Consider the following 27454-nt stretch of genomic DNA (forward strand, 5'->3'; position numbering starts at 1 on the left):
ACGACGACACACATGTATGTGACCAGGTCACAAGCAGAAAAATGGACTGACGCTAGGGAAACGATTAGGGACATCCAGTCGGCCAGCGCACCTCACGAACTGACTGAGTGGGCGCGGGTGGGTTTAAAGGACGATGAAGGCTGCTGGCGGACAAAAGACACAAACAAGTGGTTGCTGCCTGACTCATACTTGATCCCCATACTGACTATGGCACACTCCCCTGCACACATAGGTTCTGCCCCCATGATTGAACTCATTTCCAAAGTCTGGCACAACAACAAAATCCCCGACTCAGCCAAACGCCTGGTCCAGCAGTGCCTTATCTGCCTACAACACAACCCCGGGAAAGGAACTGTGGTACCCCGGGGAGGGTTTGGGACCCCCGACCACCCCTTTGAAGTCCTTCAGATGGATTACATCCAGCTGGAGAGATGCCAAGGCTTGAAGTATGTACTAGTCATTGTATGCGCCTTCAGCAAATGGGTGGAAGCCTATCCAACCCGTGATAACACAGCCATGACTACTGCCAAAGTACTACTGAAAGAGTTTTTCCCTCGCTACGGCCTTTGTCGAATTTTATGGAGCGACAATGGCCCCCACTTCATAGCTGAAGTTATCCAACTAATCTTGAAGGGGCTGGGAGTAAAGCAAAGGTTCCATGCGGTCTTCCATCCCCAATCCGCTGGCCTAGTTGAGCGACACAATGCTACACTGAAACTGAAACTGTCAAAGATAGTGGCCACCACAGGACTCAAGTGGCCAGATGCCCTCCCACTGGCATTGCTATCGATGCGTTCCACTCCCACTAAGCACCACTTGACCCCCTACGAGGTGGTGTTTGGGCGACCAATGAACCTCTGGACTGCCCCCAAACCGACCTCCATTCACGACGTCCCCGACGTCCTGCTGTCAGATTATTTGTGCAAGTTAACTAAAACGTTGTCTGTCATTCATCAACAGGTGCAGCAGGCCATCCCCGATGCTTCCAGGGGCCCCGGTCACGATATCCAACCGGGAGATTATGTTCTAGTCCGGAACTTTCAACGGGCGAAGAGTCTGGAACCCCGGTGGACGGGCCCCTGGCAAGTACTGATCACCACTCGGACGGCTCTTCGAGTGGAGGGAAAAAGGCACTGGCTGCACGCCCACCATTGCAAGAAAGTCTCCTCGACCCTGGCCACGACAGAAAACGTCGACACCCAAGAAGAGCTCCTGAACAAAGACCGGCCATCACTGAACTGCTATCCTGATACCGAGGCACTTGAACGTGCAAAATTCTCTGATCCCACTGTGCCATCCCGGGAAGGGTATTTCCTGCGTCGAAAGGGGGGAGCTTCAGCTAAGTAGGCCACGGACTAAGTTAAAATCTCAGAGCGGTGGCCTAAAACAACCAAGGGTCACCCGGAGAGAAGCTAAACAATGTCTGTGGTTCTGCCCACTACCGAGCACCTCGAAGGTGATGGAAGCGCCAGATAAGAAGATGATGGAAGCGCCAGATAAGAAGATGATGAAAGCAACAGGAAATACCCACTACAGGAACCCAAAGACTGACAATTTGCACAAATCAAAGACAATCGCCTTCTTCATTGTCTTCCTCTTTTGCCTCCTCCTCATGACTTCCTTCTGGATCTTGGAGGACAACACACCCACTCACCAGATATTGCTGGCCACTGTACAACCAACCACCATGAAAGAACATCACCTGATCTCCCTTTCGCCTCAGCTCCGAGAAAGGCGTAAGGAGTTCTGGAACAATTCCTTCGTGCAACTGTTGCACCAGCACAACCTTGCTGCTAATGCCACGAACAGCTGGATCTGCGGGTTGCTCCCGCATGCCACTGAACACTCCATACCTTTCATCCCTTCTCCTTTCTCCGTTCACGGCTCCTGCCTCGCCTGGTTGATCCTCTTGCAGGAGAGCCACAAGGACAACGCCGCTTCTGGTCAGACAGTGTCACACTTCTACTATGGGTTCTGGCTGAACAAAACAGGAGGAACGTCTGCCCCCGTTTGTCCTATGGCCTCAGGTTCCGCCTTCCTCATGAACATCCCTGCCAAAGAAAGAGTCGAAATGCAAGTGCTCCACAATCCAGCCAGACCCACCTTCTCCCACCTGCGGAAGCAAACGGCTGCCACCCTGACCGTGGCCCTGTCTGTCATCAATGTCACAGGACTCGTGTGTCTCGAAGGCCAGGGAACGCAGCTGGTGGGTCACAGTTCCTGCCGCATCACCAGAACCTTGGTCTCAGTTGACCCCCCTTCCTTTGTTGCTTCTCCGAATATGTACTTTGTTTGTGGCACCAAAGCTTACACCTGGCTCCCGAAAGGTTGGAGGGGCACGTGCTACATCGCCTTCATTCTTCCTCCCACGTATGTGGCTTCAGCCTACCATCACCGGCAAAAGCGCGCCGGAGACGTTGGACAAGCCGACTCCACTGGAGCACAGTTCCTGGATGCAGCGAAGGGACTTGTTCCTCTGTGGGGACCAATGGCAAACAGCCGCGCTATCCGACACCTGACTCAGGCAGTAGAAACAACCATTAACATCACGGCTGGCATCCTCGCTAACAACACGGCTGAGCTTCAGGCAGTCCGCCTGGTGGCTCTCCAAAACCGCCTTGTTCTAGATGTGATTCTGGCCGACCGTGGAGGAGCATGCCGCATCATCGGCTCCAGCTGTTGCACCTACGTGCCAGATAACTCGCCTTCAGTCTACAAAGCAATTGAACACCTCCACAGACTATCCTCAGAGGTTCACCAAGAGCAAGAAGGATGGTCGCTTGGAAGCTGGTTTTGGGACACTTTGAAGGACTGGGGATGGAGGTTGTTTACATTTATACTGATACCAGTCGTGGTACTGTGTGGGTGCTGCTTAGGTATTCAATGTCTGCCACCTTTGTGTTCACTCATTTCTAACTGTATGTGCCCTAAGACTTTGGACTTCAGAACTGAACACATGAGTCCCCTCCATGAGATAGAAATACGTGGTCTTATGGGGATAGATCCGAACTGACCAGCTGGCGAGACATGTTAAAAGGGAGGACTGTGGAATTTTAGTTCGTGAACTGAACATCATCTGCGCCATCTTGTCCATTCCTCAGACCCACGTATGAACATACACGATAACCCTTTTAGGTACCATGGTCTCCCTGTTCACGATCGATCATCAGCGCCCTTCCCTGACCCTGCAAGCCTCCCCCATGCACTCTGGCTGACCCCGCACCCACATGCGCAAGTCATGAACCCTCCTCTTCCACATGACTCTGTCTCTAGGAATCACACCCCGCGCCTGACCAACACCTCCTTTCGATTATCCACACTGATCCTTTCCTTCCATGAATACCTCTCCTTTGATGACCCCTTCCTCTGAGCCCGATTGTCTGTACGAACCGCTGGTCATCCCTTGGCCTGAGGATACAGTTTATTGCCCACTACTGTATGCACTCGACCCTTTTCAAAGGAGCTACTATTGATCATGACCTCCCCACCCCTTGAGATTCGATCAGGCGCACACATTCCAAGGGATTTCGGCGAAACACTCAGCTGCGTGATAGCCTCCTCTTATTGTATGGGGGTGAGGACCTCTCCTGTAGCCACGTGTTGGAATGAGCCGGAACTGGGGGGGGGGGGGTACCGGGGATGTCATCTTTGCTACTTCACAATGTCTTTATTGTAATAAAGAACGGTCACATGTCGTAAACCAGTGTATAAAAGGCCAGGTCTCAGAGAGGCTGTCAGAGAGCACCTCGAGACGATACCTTGTTGTCCGATCTGATGTGTTCTGCTCCGTCGGAATAAAACGTGTTTCCTGTCTTCCTGTCTCCAGCGCCTGCCTCTTTATTTGATAATCTTTATAAGGTATTAGAGGCGTTTAACGCCGGGCAAAATTACTTAAGAGACATCGACTAAATCGCCTGACCATTTTGTATTGATCTTCGTCATAACTGCTTTCAAAAAGGAAGTAAAATGACTACTAATGAACAAATTCTTGTAAGTTTTAATGGTGGGTTGCCTTTGAGTATAAGTCTTTTCATCATAACCCTGGTTGCACTACATCTGTATGCAGCTTAATGCTTAGTTGGTTGTTGATCCACTGGATCATCTATACTTTTTATATATCTACTGTTAATCATTCAAAGTTATATATATGTCTGATAGCACAATTTCGTAACATCAGTAACTGTCTAGTGTACAACGTCCTGCAAAATCTCGGTCCTCTATGTTTGTTGTGTATATATTTCATATTTCTATTTGTGTGCATACTACTTCATCCATTTATAATCTTTTATTGTAAAGCGCTCTGATACCCTCGTGGGTCACATCCACGCTATATAAAACTCTATAAATAAATAAATGGTTGTTACTATAGGGAGCGCTGCCATTTTTTACAAGCAAAAATAATAGTAGGATGGCCGCAAACAGAACGAGAATTATAGGCACTGTTCCTGTTATTCCAGAGATGATCGAATGAATTAAGTCTGGTATTATACCAAAAACAGTTTGCACGGTTGTGAGAAGGCCGGAGGGGACCATGTTAAAAAAGTGTGCCAGACCGTGAGTGTGAGATGTGTTGAAAATTGTGTAACAATTCACAAACTGTAATAGGAGGTTCGTATTTTAAAGGGACTGTATTTTACTTGAAGTTTGTGCTATCTGCAATCGATACATTTCTTCTGCAGACGCAAGGGACACTTCTGTACTGAACAAAGGCACTTTCAGTTTGGTTAGTTTAATGAAATCTGTTTTCAAAGTAGGGATTGAAGGTCAAGTTGAAGTTTGGGAGTTACTTTGTGTGGGTGGGAATAGACATTGCCACAGGAAGTTACTCGGTTTGAAACAGTAAGGACATAAGGTATGCCAGCTCACATTCCGTAGGAGTGAATGTTATTGAGAAGCAGATAACTGCCGTTAGAAAGCTATGTGAATGTTGGTCTAATTGTGGGAGTTGGCGTGCTTTTAAGAAAAAACGCAAGATTGGGGGATGTAAGCTCAGAAGCGTCATGCAGTTGGACATTCTTGGATATTAATGAATGACTGCCATTGTGGTCGCAGTTTTCACCTGTGAGACAAAAAACTTCTGTATGCTCTTTAAGACAGTGATATGTAAATGGGAGAAACCACTGCTCGTGTATACACATGCTACCTTGTATAATCACATACAACATGACAAACAACATGTACACCTAGCAGGCAAAATGACACTACTTACTGTGGGAACCATGGCTAGCCATGTACACAAACCAAACATGGCATGGCACCTCTGTTACACATTCAGAATGAGGGGAGAGATGGGGCAATGTATGTGTGAAGGTGGCAAGTGATTCTCTATCATAAAAGTATACAATGCAAAGTGTTGAGGGGATGTGCCGGAGAGACTTGAGTATGCAGAGAACAGACATGTACATGTCAACATACATTGATGGTGTATTGAATGAAGTGGAGAGTGGATGCTACCATGATAGTACACTCAGTAGGGAAGATTACGGAAACGTAGCGCGTACGTGCCCCCTCCCCCCCAAATCTTTAGCGTAGTGGGCTGGCTGGGCGTACGCAAGGCTAGCGTAGGGCTATGAATAAAAGGCATGTTTCTCAGGGTGTAGTTCTCTTACAGAATGGCGAGCGTGTCTGCCAGGCCTGCGCAGCTTACACCGCCACGAGGTTGCCCACCTGAGCGAAGATTGCTGCGTGAATGTTGCTCTCAGCGTACTGTTACTAGGAAACCGTCATGGCCACTGCGACGCATATATGCCGCACAGTTCACCTTTCGACATTGCCATATTTGAAAGAGGGCCCACCACGTGCCGGCGGAAGCTCCTGGGCCGAGGTCTGCGAGCTCGGAAGGCTCCTGAGATCAACGCTGGCTACGGCGACACAGGCATACAACGCCCAGCCTGAGGCCCAGCAGCGTGAAGTGGTTTGTATACTACTGACACAGTAGTCGAACAGGTACCAACAATGGAACGGTGTCTTGATCCCACACTGGACGATGTTAGAACTGCATCTGAGTGTGGAGATGAAGGTACTCCCTCTGCCCAGGTGCAACCAACTCTAGGTCCCAACAGCGGAACGGTGTCTTGATCCCACAATGAATGATGTCCGATATTACCTGCTGCTTGCTTTTCTCAAAACTTCATCTGTTGAGGTGCATTACACTCTGTGCTTCCATAGCTAACTGCTGCACATGATTATTGGGCTTGGTTGACACTAGTGGAGCATACTGTGGTACAGCAGGTCCGAAAAGTGAAATGGGGTCTTGATTCTATTATTGAGGATGTCATAAGTTAAGGTTTGTGAGTATTTCTTTGTACCCCCTCTGATCAGGTGCAACCAACTCTGTGTTTTCGAATCCAACGGTACATGGCTGTGATGTGTTAATGACCACTGCCTCTGGCCTACACTGCGGTTAGCAGGGGTCACAATTCAGATCGAGTGGTGATTGCTTAGCTACAAAATCCAGTAGTTAAGTAACTACAGCGTCTATTGAAATATACATAATATTGTTTTATTAGGACATTGGAATGTAGGGAGCTCGATAGAAAACAATGGAGTAGCTCCAGGCTTATAATGGCTGGTATAAGCCTTGAGCTGCAACATTGCAATGTTTCTTTGTTCACAGCTCTGGCTGCGAACAAAGGCTTCAGGGAGCCTGAGGAGATTCCAATCCCCTTGCGCTCCCTTAAGGCTTTGCTTTATTTGTTAGAACATTCTACCCTCTAGTGGCAGAATGTTTTAATAGCCGTATAGCCCTTCGTAGCTAGGTTATACCGGCTATTAAAATCCCTCTGCCTTGTTAAAGGCCCTCGCCTTCGGCTCGGGTCTTTAACGCTGGAGAGGGCCTTTTATAGCCGGAATAGCCTGCTAAAGCGGGCTATAAGGCTATCGTAAACTTGCTTGAACAACTTTTTTTAGATGAGTTATAGGTTTAGTAAAATGACCAAATTCATCTTGCAAGTCCAAAGGAACAGTGAATAGTGTAGACTGTGGACAGATGAAATCCCAATTCAAATTGTTTTGATTAATTTATTTTAGAGTTTTCTGTAATTTATGTTGTATTTTGTGAAGAGGCAGTGAGAAAAAGTAATTCAGTGTGTGTGAGTGCTGCCTTCAATTAACAATGTAGACAGTAATGCTCACAATTCAGATCGAGTTACTATTGCAGATGACGCAGTCCTGTAAGAGAAGAGATTTCAGTAGTGTGCTCTGTCTGCACCACTCATTTGCATCATTGCAGGCTCTGCACACGGTCTTTGTGGCTTCACGCATTGAAGTCAAAGACAAAGCTACGTGGCTGTGGGTCCTTGTGAACGCTCTCTGTGGTCTATACGGCAGACAGCAGTGTTCAGATTTGAGATTGAGTCGGTATTGTAGATGACGCAGTCCAGTAGGAAAATACATTGCTCCAGTGCGCTCTGTTCGCACCACGCATACGCATCATTGAAGGATCTCCACCCGCTTATATTTTGCTTTGCGTAGGTCAAGCTGGGCAGCTCAAGTCTATGCCACGTGGTTGTGGGCCCTTGCTGATCGCTTTCTCTGGCCTATACTGCAGACTTCAGTGTTCACATTTGACATTGAGTCGGTATTGTACTTGATGCAGTCCCGTAGGAAAAGACATTGGTCCAGTGCGCTGTGTCTGCACCACTCATACACATCAGTGAAGGCTCCGCACACGTTTTCTTTGCGTCGCATATTGCAAACTATAGAGCTCAAGTCAATGCCACGTGGCTGTGGGCCCTTGCTGACCGCTCTCTTTGGCCGACGCTGCAGACAGCATTGTTCACAATTGAGGCCGAGTCGCTATTGTAGATGAGGTAGTCTTGTAGGAAAAGACATTGCTCCAGTGCGTACTGTCTGCTCCATGTATAAGTATCATTGCAGGCTCCGCTTCGCTTACAACAAACTGGGCAGCTCAAGTCACCTTACTTAGCTGTGGGTCCTTGCTGACTGCTCTCTGTGGCTTACAGTGCAGACAGCAGTGTTCACAATTCAGATTGAGTCGCTATTGCAGATGATGCAGTGTTGATGGCAACAGATATTGCTCCTAGTACGGCCCGCCTGCAGGACGCATCATCCATGGCTGTGCACATGCTGAATGCTTTTGATGTGGCTATGTGAGTGCACTAGAACTGATGGAGCATTTATGATATCTTTTTGTGTATTATTTCAGATCTATCGATTGTGCGTCAGTATACCACAAGTTGCGGTTCTTTTACGACAGAATTATTTCTGTATTATTTTACATCTACTGTCCCTACCTTACTGCAGTACAAATGATTGATTCTGTTAATATTGAATCTCTGTGTGTGATCCAATGATTACTTTTGTAGTTGATGCTAGCAGCAACCATTCCCTGAGGGTTGGTTTACACTCATCCCACACGCATCCAGCACAGACGTCAATGAATATGTGACCCTGGTAATAAAAAGGAGTCGAGCACAAGTGCCAGTACCCACTTCCACTAACTATCTGTGTCTGTGTGTTCATTATGTATGCATGATACTGTCTCTGGGCCGTACTATTTGACTTTGTGCTGTGCACAGCGTATGCAACCATGTTACCTCTGGTATTGGTGAAAATTTTGGTAATGTAACTTTTAGGTGTATGGCTATCATAGGTGGAAGGCTACTTTACAGAGCATGAATACTGATGAGATGATGGTTGCATGTTGTGTGTAGTGTAAGATATGTGTCTATTGCAAAAAGTTTAGAACAAAGCTCTCTAAGCAGAAAAGGTGTGTCTCATGAAATGCAGTACAAATATTGACTAAAATGGGTGGCGTTTTCGAACTGATACAATGGGAAATTTTATGAACTAATGAAATGCTTTTTATTATGGTCACATGGCAATCGGGCACCCAGTGCGCAATGAGACAGCACCTGATGTGATTTTGAGAAAATATATTTGCTATATATTACAGTTAAAAATATATAAATGTTTGAAATATTTTTAATTATCGCTTGCTCTCTTATACACTTTAAAGTTATTTAGATGTAGTTTTGAGACCAAAAAAATGAGGGACTGGCGTGTGTGGCGTGTCACTGTACGTCTATGATGTAACACAGGGAATGGCTGCGTACATTCATTGCATTCACAACGCGGAGCGGGTGCCACCCCATACATACATGACATAATGCGCCACTTGGTAGTGCGTACTGGTCGTATGCCAAAGTAGCCGCTTTTGCGACTTTATACGTACATGTTGTTACGCGGGACGCGGTGTCACAAACCCATCGGATACGAAATGAGCATCATTTAAATGTGGTAGATAGGATTTGCGCACTGATCGAGCTTGGTAGACTACTGGTAGAGGACTGTAGTTTTCTCAGTAAAAAAAAATATATATACATATTTTGTGGGGAAGATATAATAGATTACATAATTTCTAAAGTTTAAAAAAAGGATAATAGAGTTGCAAAATATTAAAACACAATTAGAAAAAATATAGGTTTTATAAATATTAAAATATGAAGTTAACATTTAAAAAACCTTTGAAATTCACTGAAAAAAACATAAGTTTTACAGACGTTATAGTTAGGAATTAGCATTTAAAAAACTTTAGAAATTCACTGAGAAAACTATAAATTTAAGGGACGTTATAGTTAGTTGGACATTTGATTCATATAAAACCAGAGAAATTTGCCAGTTATAGTTAGTTGAGCTAACTATAACTCGCGCGCCCGCAATGCACTGCTGATGACGTAATATTTTACATCACTCATGACATGGTCAGTGACATCACTGATGACATCTCAAATGACATCACTAATGACATCACTGATAACATCATCCATGTGATAATACGATGTATATACTGATGCTCTAATATAAACTTTGATACGCGCACTCTAAAATACACACTACTATTTTTGAAACCATACACACAATAATGCCAGATACGACATACCACCGACTATTTCCTAGGTGTATACTAGGTGGGCGGAATTTGCGTAATCGCGTTATGCAAATCTCTGCAAAACGATAAAAAATCTCTGTGAACACGCAGAAATTCCGCAAACACGCGGAATTGCGTGTTCGCAATGCTTTTTTACTGTTCGCAATCACTGTTTGTGTGCTTGGGGGGAATTATCTCATGAACACGCATTTGAGAACGTGAACAAGCAAAAAATGTTGCGGAACGCAGCATTTTGGGCAATTTTGCGTTCTCCGCGTTACTCGAAATTACACAAATTCCGCAAATTCCGCGAGCGGAACAGAATTTACCTCCCAGGCCTAGTGTATACACACATGTAGTGTCTTATACATAGAGTTACTCATCAATACAGTACTATATTATCTACTCATACACCAATACATACAGTCACACTCTACCACCCATCCATAGAGTTACTCAGACACCGATTCAGTCATGCAAAGAATGAATTACATACTAATTTACTAATGTATACAGTCATATACACCAACTGAGTTATTTCTACATACAGCACATTATAATTTTTGCAGATACTAACACATACTTAGTGTCTTATACAATCAGTGATATAAGCAGATAGTCATTTATACACCCACTCTGCAAAAAGCTTACTCTCATGTATAGTCATTTATATACTCCAACACTGACAGATACTGCCTTAAAACGAATGCAGTTACTTATACATATTCCACTGAGACATTCATTCATTTACCAACAGACCCATACACACAATAACTCACCCATACAGCCCTTTACAGATGTACTTTTGAATCCATACAACTAGTAAATCACCAACTCAGACATCTATGCACAGAGTCACACACCCTCCCACCCACCCACTCAGACACTCAGGTACCCATACAGATACTCAGACAAAAAATCACTAACCCATATAGACACTCATGTAGCTATTCAGCAACTCATGCAGTTGCTTACACACCAACTGAGAGACTAATACGGACTTTCACATAGTTTAGTCACTAACCCCATGCATTCAGTAAGACACGTTCAATCACTCACTTACACAGTCAGTCACTCACCTACTAAATAATCCCTTCTGGCACTTGTAAATGCATTCATTCTTAAATACACCTTGGCATAAATATATATAAAAAATATTTAAACTTTACAGAAACACACATTCACTGGATGATGTCATCAGTGATGTCATTTGAGATGTCATGAGTGATGTCATGAGTGATGTCACTGACCATGTCATGAGTGATGTAATATGTGACGTCATCAGCAGTGCATTGCGGGCGCCCGAGTTATAGTTAGCTCAACTAACTATAACTGCAGAATTTCTCTGGTTTTATATGATTCAAATGTCCAACTAACTATAACGTCCCTTAAACCTATGGTTTTTGTCGGTGAATATATATCTCCTCCAAAGAACTGCAGGTTCCTGCTTGCTTCTGATCGCTGGTGGTGCAAGCAAGGGCGCTACAGCTAATGCCTTGAACATTTGCCACAATTCCCCCACCAGCAAGAGAGACTGCACTTAGAAACGTAAGTTATCTATGTTTTCTAGAAAACAGATTTCAACACAGTATGCGTTTTGGCTGCTTGATCGGCGTTTGTCTCACTAAAGGACACAATATTCAAAACAGTTTATGTACTCTCTGCATTTGATTACAATTAGATTATTATTATCATTGTGTTATGACTTTAATGCCACAGTGCTACAATTAAATATGTGTAGATACATATAATTAAACCAAATCACACTGATTAGTTAATTTGCAATCAGGAAGTATTTTGCACAACACCTGAAATTAGTGGAGTATACAGCTCCAAAATCACATATCATGAGAAAATAAAGTAAACAAAACCAGCAATACTGGGCAGGTTGTGCAGTTTTACAATTTCAGGCCAAAGAGTCATCATCCACTCTGGATGCACCAGAGTGAAATCAACATCCTGAACACATATTGCGTTTGATATTTAAATTCCCTTGTGTCACTTACTCTAAAAGAGTTAGCTAACAAACTCCTGAGCTTGGGTGACTGTGCAGCAATGCCAGATATTGTACAGGAAACCAAACCGTGGTGCCCTGCAAAACTCACCCTCTACCACTGTATGCCCAATGCTATAACCAGTGATAAATTTGTTTAAAAAATAAAAATAAATTAAGAGCCATGGCTCTCATCAGGGTGCCACTGCAGTTTTCACCACACACAGCCTGAGCCAGTGCTGCCAATGGCCGTACCTGTGTGTAAGTGTGACAATTCAGACTTTGGCGGCCGGATTTAGTTGTTTTCGTTGTATATTGACTTATTAAATAACTGTTGTTCTGCTCGTCTCTAAGAACAGTAACAGAGCCACGATGGCCAGTGTTGACAATTAAGCGTGGGTGCCCAGCACTGAAACCACTGGCTCAAATTAAGCACTGGCTGCAACAGCAAAATGTTGACTTGACTCCTACGCAAGTTAACTGCCCTTCTCGCCTTTGTAGAAGGCAGATTTCCTAGCGCAATATGATGGGATGATGAGCCACTTCCATCTGTTGTCCTATGTTCAGCCCACCTCTTGGTCTCCTTCTTTGCTTCCCACTGAAGTTCATTCCAACACTTTTTCCACATTACCACTTGCACATGTTACATGGCTTAAAGCATTAAGGATGGGCCTGGTGGCTTTGTCCTAATGCATCCACTGGATGGGCCTGTGTTTGACCCTATAGTCACAGGTTCAGTTCATGGCAGGTCCACTCAGCCTTTCATCCTTCTGAGGTCGATCAAATGAGCACCATTGAGTTGGGAATCAATAAACATCTGTTATTCAGCACCAAGTTACCCTTCGTAGTGAATGTGCGCTTTACAAATACTTATGTAATGGTATGTTATTAATCTACTCAATGCACGAGCAGAACTGTGAACTTGCCAACAGACAGCGGTGCAAGACTGTATGTGTCGTCAGACCTTACTAGTAGCCATTTTCTAATAATAGTGGTTGTGATCTATGCCATTCAGAGCAAGACCCTTGGTGAGCTGAAACACAATGATAGCCTGCCACCATAATTTAACATAAATAAATGCACATTAGCGCAAACCGTGTGCACGTGTTTATAGTGCATTTCGTATTGGTTCAAATCTTTTCCAAATTATGAAGGTGTATTAACAGTCAAACTGCAGCCTTCATTTAAAAGTGTTACATTTTTGTCAGCCAACTTAATATTTAGGAAGCATAGTATGTCATTTAATACCTAAAGATAGCCATAACCATTTAGTACTATACAATCCCTTAAAGGTTAGAAGAAATTTGCCAAAGTAAAATGACACAAACAGTTGCACATATTAGGTCAGATACACTTCACCTTCAGAAAACTTAATTGCTTTATGCAAATTACGCATTTTTTTTAAAACGGGCCTTATTGACAAAGGTAAAGTGAGACAAAATTCTAACTTTACGAATGTTGATATTCACAAAGGGCATTTACGAGTGAATACCGTAAACACTTTCGTCTCACTTTACCTTTGTGATTCGGGCCCAATGTTTGCAAAATGCTTGTAGATGGCTATTTTATATAATTGTGAATTTTATATTTCATACCTTCCACGAAAAGTTATCATCTGTAACATGAGTCTCATATTCCAAACAGTGAGGGGGGACCTTTCCTTTAGGAGGGCTCCATGCAATAAGTGCATCGTCCGAATCCTCCCCGTCTTGTCGAGATGATGTCAGAATTACACGTTCAGGAGGAGAAGGTTTGACTAAAAAAATAAATAAAGGGAAAATCAATATGTATCATTGTGCCATCCTTTATCTTGCAAATCTTTTTTCACAGTCATTAATTAGTGGCAGCCAATCCACCACATGGCAGCTGCCCTTGATAAATCCAGATGTCCTCTCTATTTAGGGTGGGCCTTCCAATGTAGTTTTTCAATACCCTGCCCCCTCCCCACATGCAGACAATGTTGTATCAAACGTGCTTCAAGCAAGTTATTTAAAGCACTTTGACTAGTAACAGTCTGTTGCTGCAGCAGAAAAATTGAGATATGTGGGTGGTCACCCACGAGGTGGTCAAAAGGACTGGTGGCTGTGGCACTGTCTACTGGTGTCTAATAGAATGCACTAGCTTTAGGTAATCATTCCCTGAACAGAAGCAACAATAAGGCACACCTAATTATAAGAACACATTGTTTAATTTTGTTTGTTCTATCTTATGATCAAAGCAATCAAGAATAATGTGTGAACGCAGCATAACACCTGACAGATGGTTCTATGATTTAGTTTTTTCAATCAAACAGGACTTATAAAGGTATGCAGGCACAGAGAACCTGCTGCTGAGGGAGGGTACACTGGAACAGCCAGGACTTGAGTCCCTTCCTGAAGTCCAACAGGATGAGGTTCAGAGGTGAAGGGGGAAGTCATTCTATTAGTTTGCAGTAAGGTAGGAGAAAGGACATCCTCCACTGTTGCTTCGGCGGATGTGGGGAGTGTGAGAGAGGGAGAGGGAGGATAGAATGGTGGTTGATGTATGCTGGTCCATGGTTGTGTAGGGCCTTGTAGGTGTGGATCAGCATCTTCAATTGACATGAATGGGAAGCCAGGGGAGCTTCTTGAGGTGGAGCGTCATGTGGGTTCGCTTTGGGAGGTGCAGGATAAGTCTGGCAGCTCAGTTCTCTATGGTTTGCAGTCTCTTTAGGAGGTGTGAGGGGATTCCTACGTAGATTGTGTTTCCGTAGCTGTGCGTTGCTATATAGTGTTTTGCTGATATTTTGTGAGGGTCTAAAGCAAAATAAAATGAAGTGATCTGACTGTATCCACTGACATACAGGCTTAATTTGAGCCACAGGCTACACATACAAAATCTTAATTGTGAGTCACCGTGCCTCAAAGCAGGTAACATTCAGTATGCTGAACTGCTTTGACTATGAGTTGGTGCTACTCAAATATTTGTGCGCACTGACATCAAAAATATTTGAAGGCGCTAATCTGGCTCGCGTAATGGGGGTGTAAATTCTGGCCATAGGAACACCCCAAAAGGATAGAGGATAGAGTTTGACAAATCAATGCTGGCACGAACACAATTAGAGCCATCACACAGCCTTGCCTGCAATTCTTAAATACTGTGATAGTGCCTTAGTCCTGGAGTGAAATCCTTTGATTAGGCATATTGGTAAAGATAAAAGTGATGTGTGGCTGTTTGTGTGCTAGTTGGAGGATACTGATGGTAGCACAGACAGTACCTTTTCTATTAAACGCATACACAGTTTGAAAGCATTCACCTTAAGGTGTTTGCACTGAAAGATATTAGCCCAGATGTCTATCTGTATGACTCAAAGCCAAATTTTCTTCGCTATCAGATAGACTGACCTCTTCAAAGTATCCACAATTTACTGGATCCAAATGTTGCCCTCTGTACCCCAACCTCCATCTTTTGCCTAATGCCATCAGACCTTCCTGTCAAGTTTATGTTGAGCGGACCAGCTGAAAGCCCATGCCATCCCTGAATCCCCAGTCTGGTATATTAAAGTAACAACAATCTACAGTAAGAACTGATGGAAGAACAGAGAAAAGAGTGAGAGGGACCAACTAAACCTGGTTTAGCCCCTTTCACAATTCTTTTCAACCCAAGGTGGTAACAGGTTCATCATGAATATGGAGAGACAGCAAGTCACCGAGGCAGGTGTAGGGTAAGTAGCAAGACATAAATGAAGTACTATCTAGAGTAGAATGGTTTGGCACAAAGTAGAATCTAGCTTAACAGCTTAACAGTTGTAGTTGCTATTATGAGCTCCTGACAGACCAGGATACACACGGAGAACCCTAGGATGCCACCAAGATTTAAAGACCTTCACCTCAGGCGGTAAGCAGTAGATAATATACTTAAAGGTATCATGCATCAACAACAAGAGCTATAATGGAATGCAATAAAGAGATCACTGAAAAAGAAAACAACAAACATGCAGGAATCCAAAATTAGGGCGTGAGTGATGCGAAGCAGAATGCTATAAAAACCAACAACATGTTGAATTAGCCTCATGCACTAACTCTATCCACTGTGCCCCTAAAGTAAACCAGTAACCCTGAAGGGAGCGAGCCACTATTACAGTCTATTTTTCAGTCTAGCATTTGAATCTGTTCAATTTCCACTGCCACATTCTCCAAAGTGTCCAAACCCATCCAGCCCTATATATAATCTATTGTCTATTTCATGCCTGAATCCCAACACTTGCTACAAAACTGTACTTTCCCTCGAAAGTCCTGCTGTCAACTGTTGCCCATGGTCTGCTGTACATGGTGTTCTGTAAACAAAACAGCTGTTTACCTGTGCCAGGCTGTAGTTTAGAGCCCTAGGCAGCCATAGTTGTAAAATGGCTACTTTTATGAAGTAGTACCACTAACCACTTCTGATATGTTTCATATACACCATCAATGTCTATCATTGGCAAACTAAAATCCTTAAATAACTGAAACATGCACAGCATTTATATTACTTGGCCTGAGAAAGATGAGATGATGTGACTTCCATTACAAAGAGCATCCATTTGCAATTATCATTATGAGTCTTTGTTACAAGGCCATCCATGCAGTGCACCAAGCCCTCCTACGCATTCCAGGCTCATGGAAAACAGTTGTCCCTTGTATTTTCACTAACTCATTGTTCAGAAGACATTCTGTGCACCTCTATAGAACTAACCAGATCTCAACATGTCAGTGGGAGTACTTTGGAGTCATCAGTGATAAACCTGGAGTATTACGATGCCAATACAATATATTCTGTCAACTCTTGGAGACACTTCGTGCTGCTCTATACGTTCTCTTGTGCATCTTCAAATAGCTCGGACCCATCTGTAATGGTATTACTTCAACCCTGCATTTCAGTGTCCCTAGCTAGTATAGAACAGGGACCCGAAGAACCTAAGGTGTCTACAAAGCCCACCAACAATTGACAGACAGGGGCTTTGAACCCTCAATTGTCCTGCAACCAAGATAAGCACCAGTAAAGTGTGCCTTCACTGCCCTTTAGTTCCAAGACTCAATTGTTCCCAGGACAAGACATGGGTAAGGACTCTTTTCGTCTATGTGCACCTTTTGTTTTCATTCCCTGAAACTTAGACATAACTCAGACGATTAGAGACCACCTCCCTTCCAGGGCCCTGCAACATCCCCTAATCACCAGTCACAGAACACCCTGCCACACACCCCCACCCCATATGGGTGCAGAAAAAGATCATGGTAATGAAAGTGAGGAGAGCAAGTCAGAAGCACTGATGCCAAATCCCACCAGAACCATGTCATCATTGACGACTAGCCAGAGTGGGTGCTGTCTTTCAAGCCCCTACAGATTGAAAAGAGACTAGAAAAAAATAAGCATTTGTAATGCAATAGGTCTCACATTCATGCGAGTTTGAACTATTGGCATTGTAAATGACAATGCCTTTTATTGATGTTTTGGGTTTTAAAACATAAATAAAAGGCCTTGTCATTTACAATACTAATAGCTAAAACTCTCGCAAATGCCTTCTCGACCGTTTGTTAGATTGTAAATATCAGAGGAAGAGACCCACCTGCGATGTCTTCAAAGTAGTGATAAATAGTGCAGTGAAGACGTGTAAGTCTTGTAAATTACACAGACACAAAGTGCGAAGGTAAAGTTACATATGATCTGAGCTATAAACACTAACCAAGCACTCCCACACCTTTCGATGGTGGTATTGGTGGTGGTGGTGGTATTGGTAATGGTTTGGTGGTGGTGGTATTGGTGGTGGTGGTATTGGTGGTGGTGGTTATCATGGTATTGGTGGTGGTGGTATTCGTGGTGGTGGTATTGGTGGTATTTGTGGTATTGGTGGTGGTAGTATTGATATTGGTGGTGTCATTGGTATTGGTGGAGGTGGTGGTACTGGTGCTGGTGGTATTGGTGTTATTGGTGGTGGAGGTGGTAACCAGCAACAACATTGTTTGATACACTGCAAGTTATTCATTAAACCTAGTTTTTGACCACTTTAAGGCTTACTCTTTCATTGATGGTAACACGTGGGTACCTGTAGTAATTGGCATATTTCTTTAAAGTGTACTAGAATTAGAAATAGTAGGCATGCCATAAGAATGTTTAGAGAACAACTGTGATAACAAGCATGTTATGATTCATTCTTCAGCTAGCTCCTTCTGAGCTGCATGCATATGTTGTACCATGCTTCTTGAATAAAGCTTTAATTCAATTTCCTGCATTAAGTGTAATTACTACAGTATCACAATAAAAGACAATGACAGAGCAGGGAACGTTGCATTGTCGTTCAGAATAAAACTGTTTTACTCCAAGCCCGAAATAATAAATGAGCAAAATTCGGCCTCAAAGCGTATTCAAAGAAAGATTAAAAGCCTGACTCCCCCCTACACCCTCCCAAAAAGAAAATCCTGCACAGAGCACCGGTGATTTCTAGCTGCATCACAGTCCAAGCGAGTCAAGTCTGGTCATCCTGTCACTGACTGCATATCACGCAGACAGAACCAGACTGATGACCTGAAATGTCAACAATAAACTGAGCTAAAAACTAAAGACTGACCACGAAATCTAATCGAAAACTATTAGGCTCACACACTATCGTTAAAAGATATTAATATTTATTGGGATCATCAGCGGACATGTGTGCCCTAAACTAAGTCCATGTTATATTCATCAAGGCATTATAACATGATGGGGCGACAGTTACATGCACATTTTAATTATTCTGAGTTTACCTGCTGACAAAACATTTAGCTCAAAAGGCGACCAGTGCTTTAGAATTCAGATACTCAACCTTTAGAACAACCTACCAACATCTGATCCTGGGCACATTTCCTGGCCTACAGGAACTGCACAATATGCCTATCATCTAACTTCTGTGGCACAATCTCTTTAAGAAATACAGTGTGTTCTACTATGGCATAGAACTATTCAAATCTCATCACTCCCAGAAAAAGTATGTCATAAAAACATGACTGAAGCACATAATTTATCACCTGACTTTAAATCTTACCATTATCGCTGTACTGGACTCCAGTCCTAGATAATCTAAATAACAACATCGCAAACGACATAGAGATAACTTTCTATGAAACTTTGATGAAACAGAACTGGTTTGACGCCTAGAGTGGTATCTGTGCAAGAGAAGGCTTTAAATTATGAAAATATATGCAACCAGTAGCCTACAATGCACATCTAGTAATATTGCACACACTGGAGCAGAACATCATTCCCGCACGAGACAAAAATGGGCACTTCCAAAGATTATCCCAAAAATAAAAATAGTAGATAGTCACAGCTCTCTTTACTATGCCCCACGACCCAAAACCCTCTTGCTCTCCCAGCCACTTTCTTATTCATGCCCCAGTAATTGCTGGCCGTGTCCTGACCATAACTTGTACTCATATCCCTGTTACGAAGTAAAGAAGTTTACATGTAGATGTCATCGAAAACAACAGACCTGATTCGGGTGGGAGATTCCTGATTTGTAGAGCCAAAAGTAAATTTATTTTAGCTTTCTCATGCCTTAATTTGGCTCCCTTTCAATGCAAGACAATAGGAAAAAAACATTCCCCCGTTTATTTTTTCAAAATCTTCCGCTTTCATGTATGTAAATGTTATGAATGTGACTTGGATGAGATGTGGCTTAAGGTAGGTTCATTTAGGTATCTGACATTAAATAGCTCCCCACCAGGAGCATGTTGATACAAAATCAGCCTTAACCCTACTGGGCTCTTCCTACTGACTGGCGGAATCTACTGCACATCAGGGTTCTACATTATCACGCAGACAGCAGACACTTAATACACAGCATACAAGACAGGATATAGAAATGCTCTGTGTGTATTTATATCCCCAAAACAGTAAGTAAATGGTTTAGTAGTAATAACAATCACACCATCTATTTTTCCCTGTTCCCCAACTACAGGTATAACAGACCAGCGACTTTGTTCTATGAGTAATACTTTCAGTCAGTAGTACAGGCTTTGTAGGCCTCAGCAAGTTACACGATTTGTTTTTGAGTCCATAAAAAACAATGTGAACTAAGCTAAAAGTCCCAGAATGTATCAGGTTATCGGTTTAAAAAGTCAAGACTGATTGAGGATGTCACACATGAAACTGTAACCTAGCAACTATGTCATATGGCCTTTTTCTTACTTTTTACAGCAGCCAATTAGCCAACCCATGACACATTAAGCCCGTCCTGGCATTCTAGCCAACTGTGTGTTGTATTTTGAGTTTTGAGACCCTTTTGTGCTTTAAGGTTCAAAGTAATGACTGAAACATATTATCGAAAGTGATGATGACTAAAAGTTAGTGCAACCTGGCAGTGTCGTTTTTTAAAAGCAATAACCTTTCCATTAGGCATGATGCCACCTGGCCACAACACTGAACACCATGAAACCAATCCAGAGATTTGTTTTTAATACATACCGTTTCAACTGAAGCACACGAAGACTTCAACTTCTAAGAAACAAAATGAGTTCAATTAAACACAGGAGCTGGATAATAGGTATCAGACGTACTTACTGTGGAGGCACAGTTATGGTCCATAACTGTGCCTCCATTTTAGGCTCTATTGAAATCTTCTTTCCCCTCACTTTAGGAAAGTCAATACCATTGCCCAGGCAGCACCCTCTCCCTCTATGCCCTTTTGCCACTTGCTACTTACCACAGGAAGTTGCTGCTCTTGTCCTGGTATCCCCCCTGCATTGCCAGGAAGCCACTGTTGCAACTGCCCAGGGGGCTTAGGAGCCGCCTCTTCCTACTTGGCCCATGGGCCCAGACCTGGTCTGGGGGGCGCAGATGAGGGGGCAGACGACGAGGGCCACCAGATCCAGCGGGGCTGAGGAAGAGGACATGACAAGACTATGGCACCATCCACTAGCCCTGTCTGTGTTAGCGGCGGGAGCGCAATAAAGATAATTTTAAAAAAACAATGTCTGTTGAAGGTTGGAACAATAAAGATTTAAAAGTCCATCACTGCTGCAAACATCGGGAACAATAAAGACTGTTGTTATAAAGCTACGGTCTGCGGAACTGCGTTAAGTGCCTTAAAAAATTGGCATTGGTTAACAATAAAGCATAGGAGGTTACATGGTGGAAGCATGCCCCGTAACGAAGGAGACATGGCAAAGCGGTGCCTTGTGATGATGAATTTTGAGTCGAAGTGCACCCTCTACCTTGAATATGAGGGGGGTTAGAACATTTTGCAAGAGCGGGATTTGGACAGATGGATGGGTATTGGGGAGCTTAATAGAGAGACGATTGCTGCAGATGAAGGGTGCTGTTGGCTGGTCCTCTCTGAATGCAGAGTACATGGTGGTAATGTGTCTTTACAGTTAGGAGGGCATGGAAGACAGGTGTTCACTGCAACACAGACTGGCAGTGCTTGAGAAGTCGCACGCTCCCCCGGAGCTGTTTCTCTACTCTTCTCGGCGACCCACTGTTGGTCCCTTCGACCACTGCCTCCGTCAGGCCCCCAGGGTGTAACTCCTGCTGCTGCCCTCCGAGGCAGGTGTGGCTTCTGCTGCCCTGAGAATCCCAGACGGAGTTGAAGGCACGGGGTAGCTCTGTTATTGACTCGCGGTGTATGGTGGAGCCTGGCTCATGTTGCCAATCCTCCTCAAGGTGCGGAGGACTCCCTTCAGCAGTGGGCAGCTCTTCCTCCTAATTTATGAAAGAATTAAACCCCATCTCCTGTTAACTCTCCCCTATATGGAGCCTTTTCTATTGTCTGTATCTGACATGTGCTTGTCCTGCGTCATGATTGCCTCAGGAGAATGCTTGCACTCTAAAAGAAAATACGGGTGATAGTAGTATACAGTTGGCCATGCATATTTCTATTCACTCTTATTTTTGAAAATGGTCTACACGTTAAGATGTGCGTACAGCTTTGTCTGTAAAAAATAACAGATTTTAATTATTTTCCAAAACCAATTCACAACTACCAAAAACACACTCAGTAACGAACAATGCCCAAAAGTAATTTGAACTGCTTTATATGTCTATATATATCAATCAGAAGCCTCATAAGTCAAAACTCTCCACAAGAAACAAGATGTGTTCAGAACTCATTTACTTGAGTCACAGCTCCTGCCAGGAACATGTGCTGCACAACATAAAAAACATAACCATTCCCACTCTCCTGTAAAACACATGCTTTCTACCTCTTAAGCTAGTAGGTTCCCCCTCCCCCCCCCAAAAAAACCTGCTACCGGACTTATCAATATATTATGACAAACCATGATGTTCTCCACAAGTACAATGTAAGATCTACAGTTTTTTTTGCTGTACATCCTAATGTTACCTCTGGTTACATATAAACTGATCGAGGGACACAAGGCAGAGCAGGCACATACCGGAGGCCGAGAGGGAAATGGCCGTGCTGCAGACACCAGCGGCGCTCTTCCTGCCATGAGGGAAACTGCCATGCTGCTCACCGGACTACACCTCCCAGCTGCCCCACTGCACCTCTGACGCTACTGCTGCGCCCGGAGGCGCCATAAGAACACGGTGCCCTGTGCGCTCTACGAGGGACACAGGGCAGAGCAGGCACATACCATCGGCCGTGAGGGAAACGGCCGCGCTGCAGACACCAGCGGCGCTCTTCCTGCCGTGAGGGAAACGGCCACGCTGCTCACCGGACTACACCTCCCAGCTGCCCCACTGCACCTCTGACGCTACTGCTGCGCCCGGAGGCGCCATAAGAACGCGGTACCCCTCCTGCCACACGGGACGAGCGCGGGCGGGAGCCGGGCTAAGCCCAGGCAAAGGGCGGGCAGTCTGTGGCAGTCCGGGGCAGGACGAGGCTGGGCTGGGCAACCCATCTTGGCTGTTGTGGACGACTATTTAGTAAGTTCTACACTAAAAACTTTTTATATGACATTATTTTTAACGTAGTACCTTGTGTGCTTCTGGAGTACCTGTGCTGATTAAAAACAGTATTGTTCGTCACTAACTATCCGTTCTTCATAGACCCATAGTCCTTGGGTCCAACTACAGGCATTCAAAATGTCCAAAAATAAATCCACTATGGACAATTATTTAGTCAAAGTGGTAAATAAGATTAATAATGACCGGAGAAAGTCGCTGGGCCGGGAGAGTCAATCTGATCTACCCCTTACAACTCCCATAGTTGATACTGAAGTAATTGTGGACGAAAATTGTGACCTCGATGTCACACCAACAGAATTACCAGCAACACCGGCCCCTAATCAGGATTTCCCCGAAGTCTCCGATGATATCCCGCTACGCCGATCTCCTGCCCTGAGAACAATGAGGGCCTATAGAAAACTACAAACTAAGCGTGGGGGAAATAACAACAAGAGAAGAGTTGAAAATACACCAAAGAACACTGCTTGTGACAACGAGACTTTAATTAAGAACAATGCTGCTAATGTTAACACTGAGCAACTGGATCTATTAGCTAGTATTATAGAGGGAAAACTTGAATCTATTGTTAAACCACTGGTAGACAAAATAGACCTACTTACAGCTGAAGTGTCCAGGTTAGGTAGACTATTAGATGCACATACTGGCAAGATTTACAGTCTTGGGTCCAAAGAGAGGAGTGTATCATGTAACGATACTGTCCCGAAGCCGCATGCTGGGGGGCCTAGTCGAAATAAATTAGATATACCAGACCCGCCAGTGGAAAGCGAAATCGCTAAGGTAACAGCGGCGCCTGTAAGTATGCCTGGAGCATTAGTACCCAAGAAAAGCCATTTTATTAATCTCCCGCCAGATTGTGCACCCTATGTTGTTGTCCTTTCTAACGTTCCCCCTGTAGATGTTCGTCAGGATCAATCCCCTTTGGAATCAGATGATTCGCTCAAATACAAAACGGTCTCATGGTTACATAGGCACTGTGGGTTTCCAACCAATTACTCTGACCACATTTTAACAACTAGAAGGGTACATTGGATTGGCAACTCAAAGAAATCCTGTTGGGGTGATTGTGTCATCGTTAATTTTAAATATCCACAGCATGTCGCAACTGTCTTGCTTAGAGCAGCCTCTCTAACCCCAAATGAGAATGAGGTACTGGTGCGGCCATTGGGGTATTTTTATAATCATCTCAGTAAGATACCTGCTGTTACCCAAAGAGATAGGCCTCTCACCCCCAATTACTGCCCAGCTTTTGAGGTACCAACGCAGAATAGATACCAAGCTCTGAGTTCCCTGGACCAGAACGATTGACATCTAAAGGATACTGGGCCCTTGTTGTGCAAAATTCATAATGCCCAAGAAAAGAATTTAGGCGGGACAAGCACAAACTCAGAGCAAAGCTGGGATAAATCCACTAAAGTGATCATTGAAAGTGGACTACTTTCTGCCTCTGTTAAAGAGAGGGGAGTGAATAACCAGCGTTTATTATGTGTTGAGGACCATAATGCTGGTGCAATTAAGGTTGACCAACTTGTACATGGTGCTAATTATAATAGTGTCCAGGAGAAACCCAAAAACTTTATCACAGGGGGTACCTCTATTGTTAGATGGAACATTGATTCTGAGGTTGAGAAGAACCCACACAATAAGTATATCACTGCAGATAGTGGGCCTTCAGGTGAGCCCTTGGCATCTTTACATGTTAGCAATAAAGCAAGAGTAGCTATGACCCTAGAACGGTCTAACTATGAGGGAGCTAATAGCCATGCAGCAAGCACATCAATTACAAACCACGATGAGGTGGTTGAGTACCATTTAATCACAACTCTAGACACAACCCCTGCTACAAGAAATTGTATCCGTGATACCATAAACAAGGGGTTGCTACCAGTAGAGGAAACCCTAATCAGCCATCCTAATCTTATAGTGATATCCTGGAACATCCCGGGTCTGGCCAAAAATCTCTCAGATCCCGATTGGTCTAATTATATAGACTCCAGTGATATTTGCCTGCTACAGGAAACTTGGGCCCTTGATGTACCACACAGAGTAGGGTACAAAACCTTTAATATAGAGGCGGTAGCTTCAACCCGACGGAGACCCTCGGGGGACTTACAGTGTGGATTAAAGTGTCTCTTAAGGTAAATATTAATCAATTAGAGACAGATTCAGCTGACATACTGGGGCTGGAAGTCAACTTAAGGGATGGCAGGCGCATTACTGTCTTTAATGTATACAATCGACCATGTGGGCTGTTAAAAGAGTCGACAATCCTGGAAAAACTGGACAGTCTCCTTGTTAATAATGTAGACTCGCCAAGCATTCTGATTGGAGGGGATTTTAATTGTAAATTCGAGCCAATCAGGGGGTTTGGTGATGTCTTTGGAGATGAGGACAGTGCTAACAATATCCCCTCTCTATCCTATACGGAGGGAGTGCGCTGCACGACTCTAGCTGTGCAAATGACAAAACTAGTTGCAGTACATGGAATGAGGGCTTGTAATGGCCGCTTCCAACCTGATTCCCCTAAGGCCCCCACCTTTGTTAAAAATAACTCCCATAGCTGTATAGATTATATGCTGGTATCCCTTGACATTTGGTCTTATCTGATAGACTTCGAAATTGTCCCAAGGTATGAAAGTGACCATCGGCCGATGCAGTTGTCAATAAACCACCGATTGCTCCCTAGTAGTAGTTCAATGTCAGATGTTTCCCCCTTGGAGAATAAATCCCATGATGCCCCAGTAATGAGTAATAATAGGCGTTCCCTTAAATGGCCTAGCATATTGGGAAATGGGGAGGCATTGTCTAGCATCTATCAGCTCTTTGCAGATACATTTTCCAATCATCTATCCCATCCGGCAGAGGACAATCATTTTATAGATACACATACCAAGTTTTTTACATTTCTTGTACCCTACGTGTCGAAAATGCCAAAAAAAGGTTGATGCACAAAATTAGTGCTGTAGGGTCCAAACCTTGGTACAACAAGGAGTGTCACTTATCAAAGAGTTCACTTATAGATGCTATTAAGAACAAGACACCAGATGTGATTAGGGCCCTTAGGAGCGAATATAAGAAGATTCAGCTCAACGCCAGAGCCCTTTGGGACGAGGAATGTTGGGAGAATATGTTATTAGCTGCTAAGGCTAAGGATAGTGTGGGGTTTTGGAAACTTGTTGCCAATGAGAAAAACAGAGATAAAACAACCGAGGATGTGTTTATTGACGAGCAAACCTGGGTCAATTATTTCACCCAATTATATGAAGCCCCAGGAAACAAGGAGCCATCTGTTGATAATTGCTCTAGAATTGCATATAGCACAAACCCCCTAGTGTTTAGTCTATAAGAAACTGAGCAAGCCATTAGCTCAGTTAAAAATGGCAAAGCGCCTGGACTAGACAAAATACCTGGGAGCTTGTACAAGCATGAGATTGGAGTGTGGGCACCCTACATTAACCATCTTTTTAACATATTTGCTACCGGTACCAATTTACATGATAGTTGGAGGGGCGCTGAAATCATTTTAATTTTTAAAAAGGGAGATAGAGGTGTCCCTTCTAACTATCATCCCATTAGTCTTTTAGACATTTTGCAAAAAAAATTGACGAGGCACATTTTAATTCGTACAAATCAGTGGATCGATGAGAATGATATCTTTACCAAATTCCAAGCAGGCTTTAGACGTAACACCAGTACAATCGATCAAGTGTTCAGATTTTGCTGTATTTGTTGGAAATATGTTTTTTTATTGAAGGGACATATTTATGTAGCTTTTGTTGACCTTAGGGCAGCTTTTGATTTAGTTTTGCAGGATCGTTTATGGGATTGTTTGTTTGCAATGGGACTACCAGTCTGCTTACTCGAGCAGATTAAAAGACTGCACAATAACAACTTTGCAAAGATACGCTGGGGTCCAAATGGGGAACTATCTAATCCTGTTCCAATTAGGCGGGGTGTCCGCCAAGGGTGCGTGTTGGCCCCTACTCTCTTTTCCTTATTTGTCAACAATATTCCGGCACATTTAGATGAGAGTCAAAATGACTCACCTAAGTTGAATGGAGAGAGGGTTCCGGCACTCTTATTTGCGGACGATACCATTCTGATCTCGCAAACCCCGAGTGGTCTGCAAAACCTTTTAAATTCCTTCAAATTGTACTTTGATAATAAGGGTCTAGAAATCAATACAAATAAGATCAAATGTATGGCCCTCAATCCTCATAAATCCTTCAAGGGCCATTTCCTTCTTAACAATCAAAAACTGGAACTTGTATCGGATTTTTCCTACTTGGGCATCTCTCTTGACTCCAAAAATTCCTGGAAGACACAACTAGAAAAAAGTAAAACTATCTTTGATCAGAACACTCTACCCATCATAAGACGACATGGGGCCAGCATAAACAAATGTATTACACCAGCCCTGGAAGTGTTTAAATTCAAGGCACAGGCCGGTGCCCTATATGGTGCCGAAATTTGGGGTATGAATGCGGGGAATCTTTTTAAGAAAAGCGAGAACAACTTCTATAGGAGTATTTTGAGATTGCCCACACGCACCCCTCTCTTACCCCTTTTTTTAGACCTTAATATGAAGCGTACGGACGATCTTGCAGTACTCCGCCCACTCCTACATTGGGTTAGACTATGGAGTACTCCAGATCTTGCAGATTACAAAAGTGGTA

At 43.7% G+C, this 27454-nt stretch overlaps 1 protein-coding gene across 4 annotated transcripts in view; it reads right to left on the reverse strand.

Moving 5' to 3' along the window:
- IL13RA2 (interleukin 13 receptor subunit alpha 2) overlaps positions 1 to 27454 on the reverse strand; it is a 774005-nt gene that overhangs the window by 166415 nt on the left and 580136 nt on the right. For all 4 annotated transcript variants that reach the window (XM_078688528.1, XM_078688529.1, XM_078688531.1 and 1 more), the window contains one exon: positions 13481 to 13641. In XM_078688528.1, the coding sequence (XP_078544654.1) occupies positions 13481 to 13641 (161 nt within the window). The remainder of the gene's footprint in view (positions 1 to 13480; positions 13642 to 27454) is intronic.

Source organism: Lissotriton helveticus, chromosome 4_1 (assembly GCF_964261635.1).
Source record: "Lissotriton helveticus chromosome 4_1, aLisHel1.1, whole genome shotgun sequence".
Classification (NCBI taxonomy): domain Eukaryota; kingdom Metazoa; phylum Chordata; class Amphibia; order Caudata; family Salamandridae; genus Lissotriton; species Lissotriton helveticus.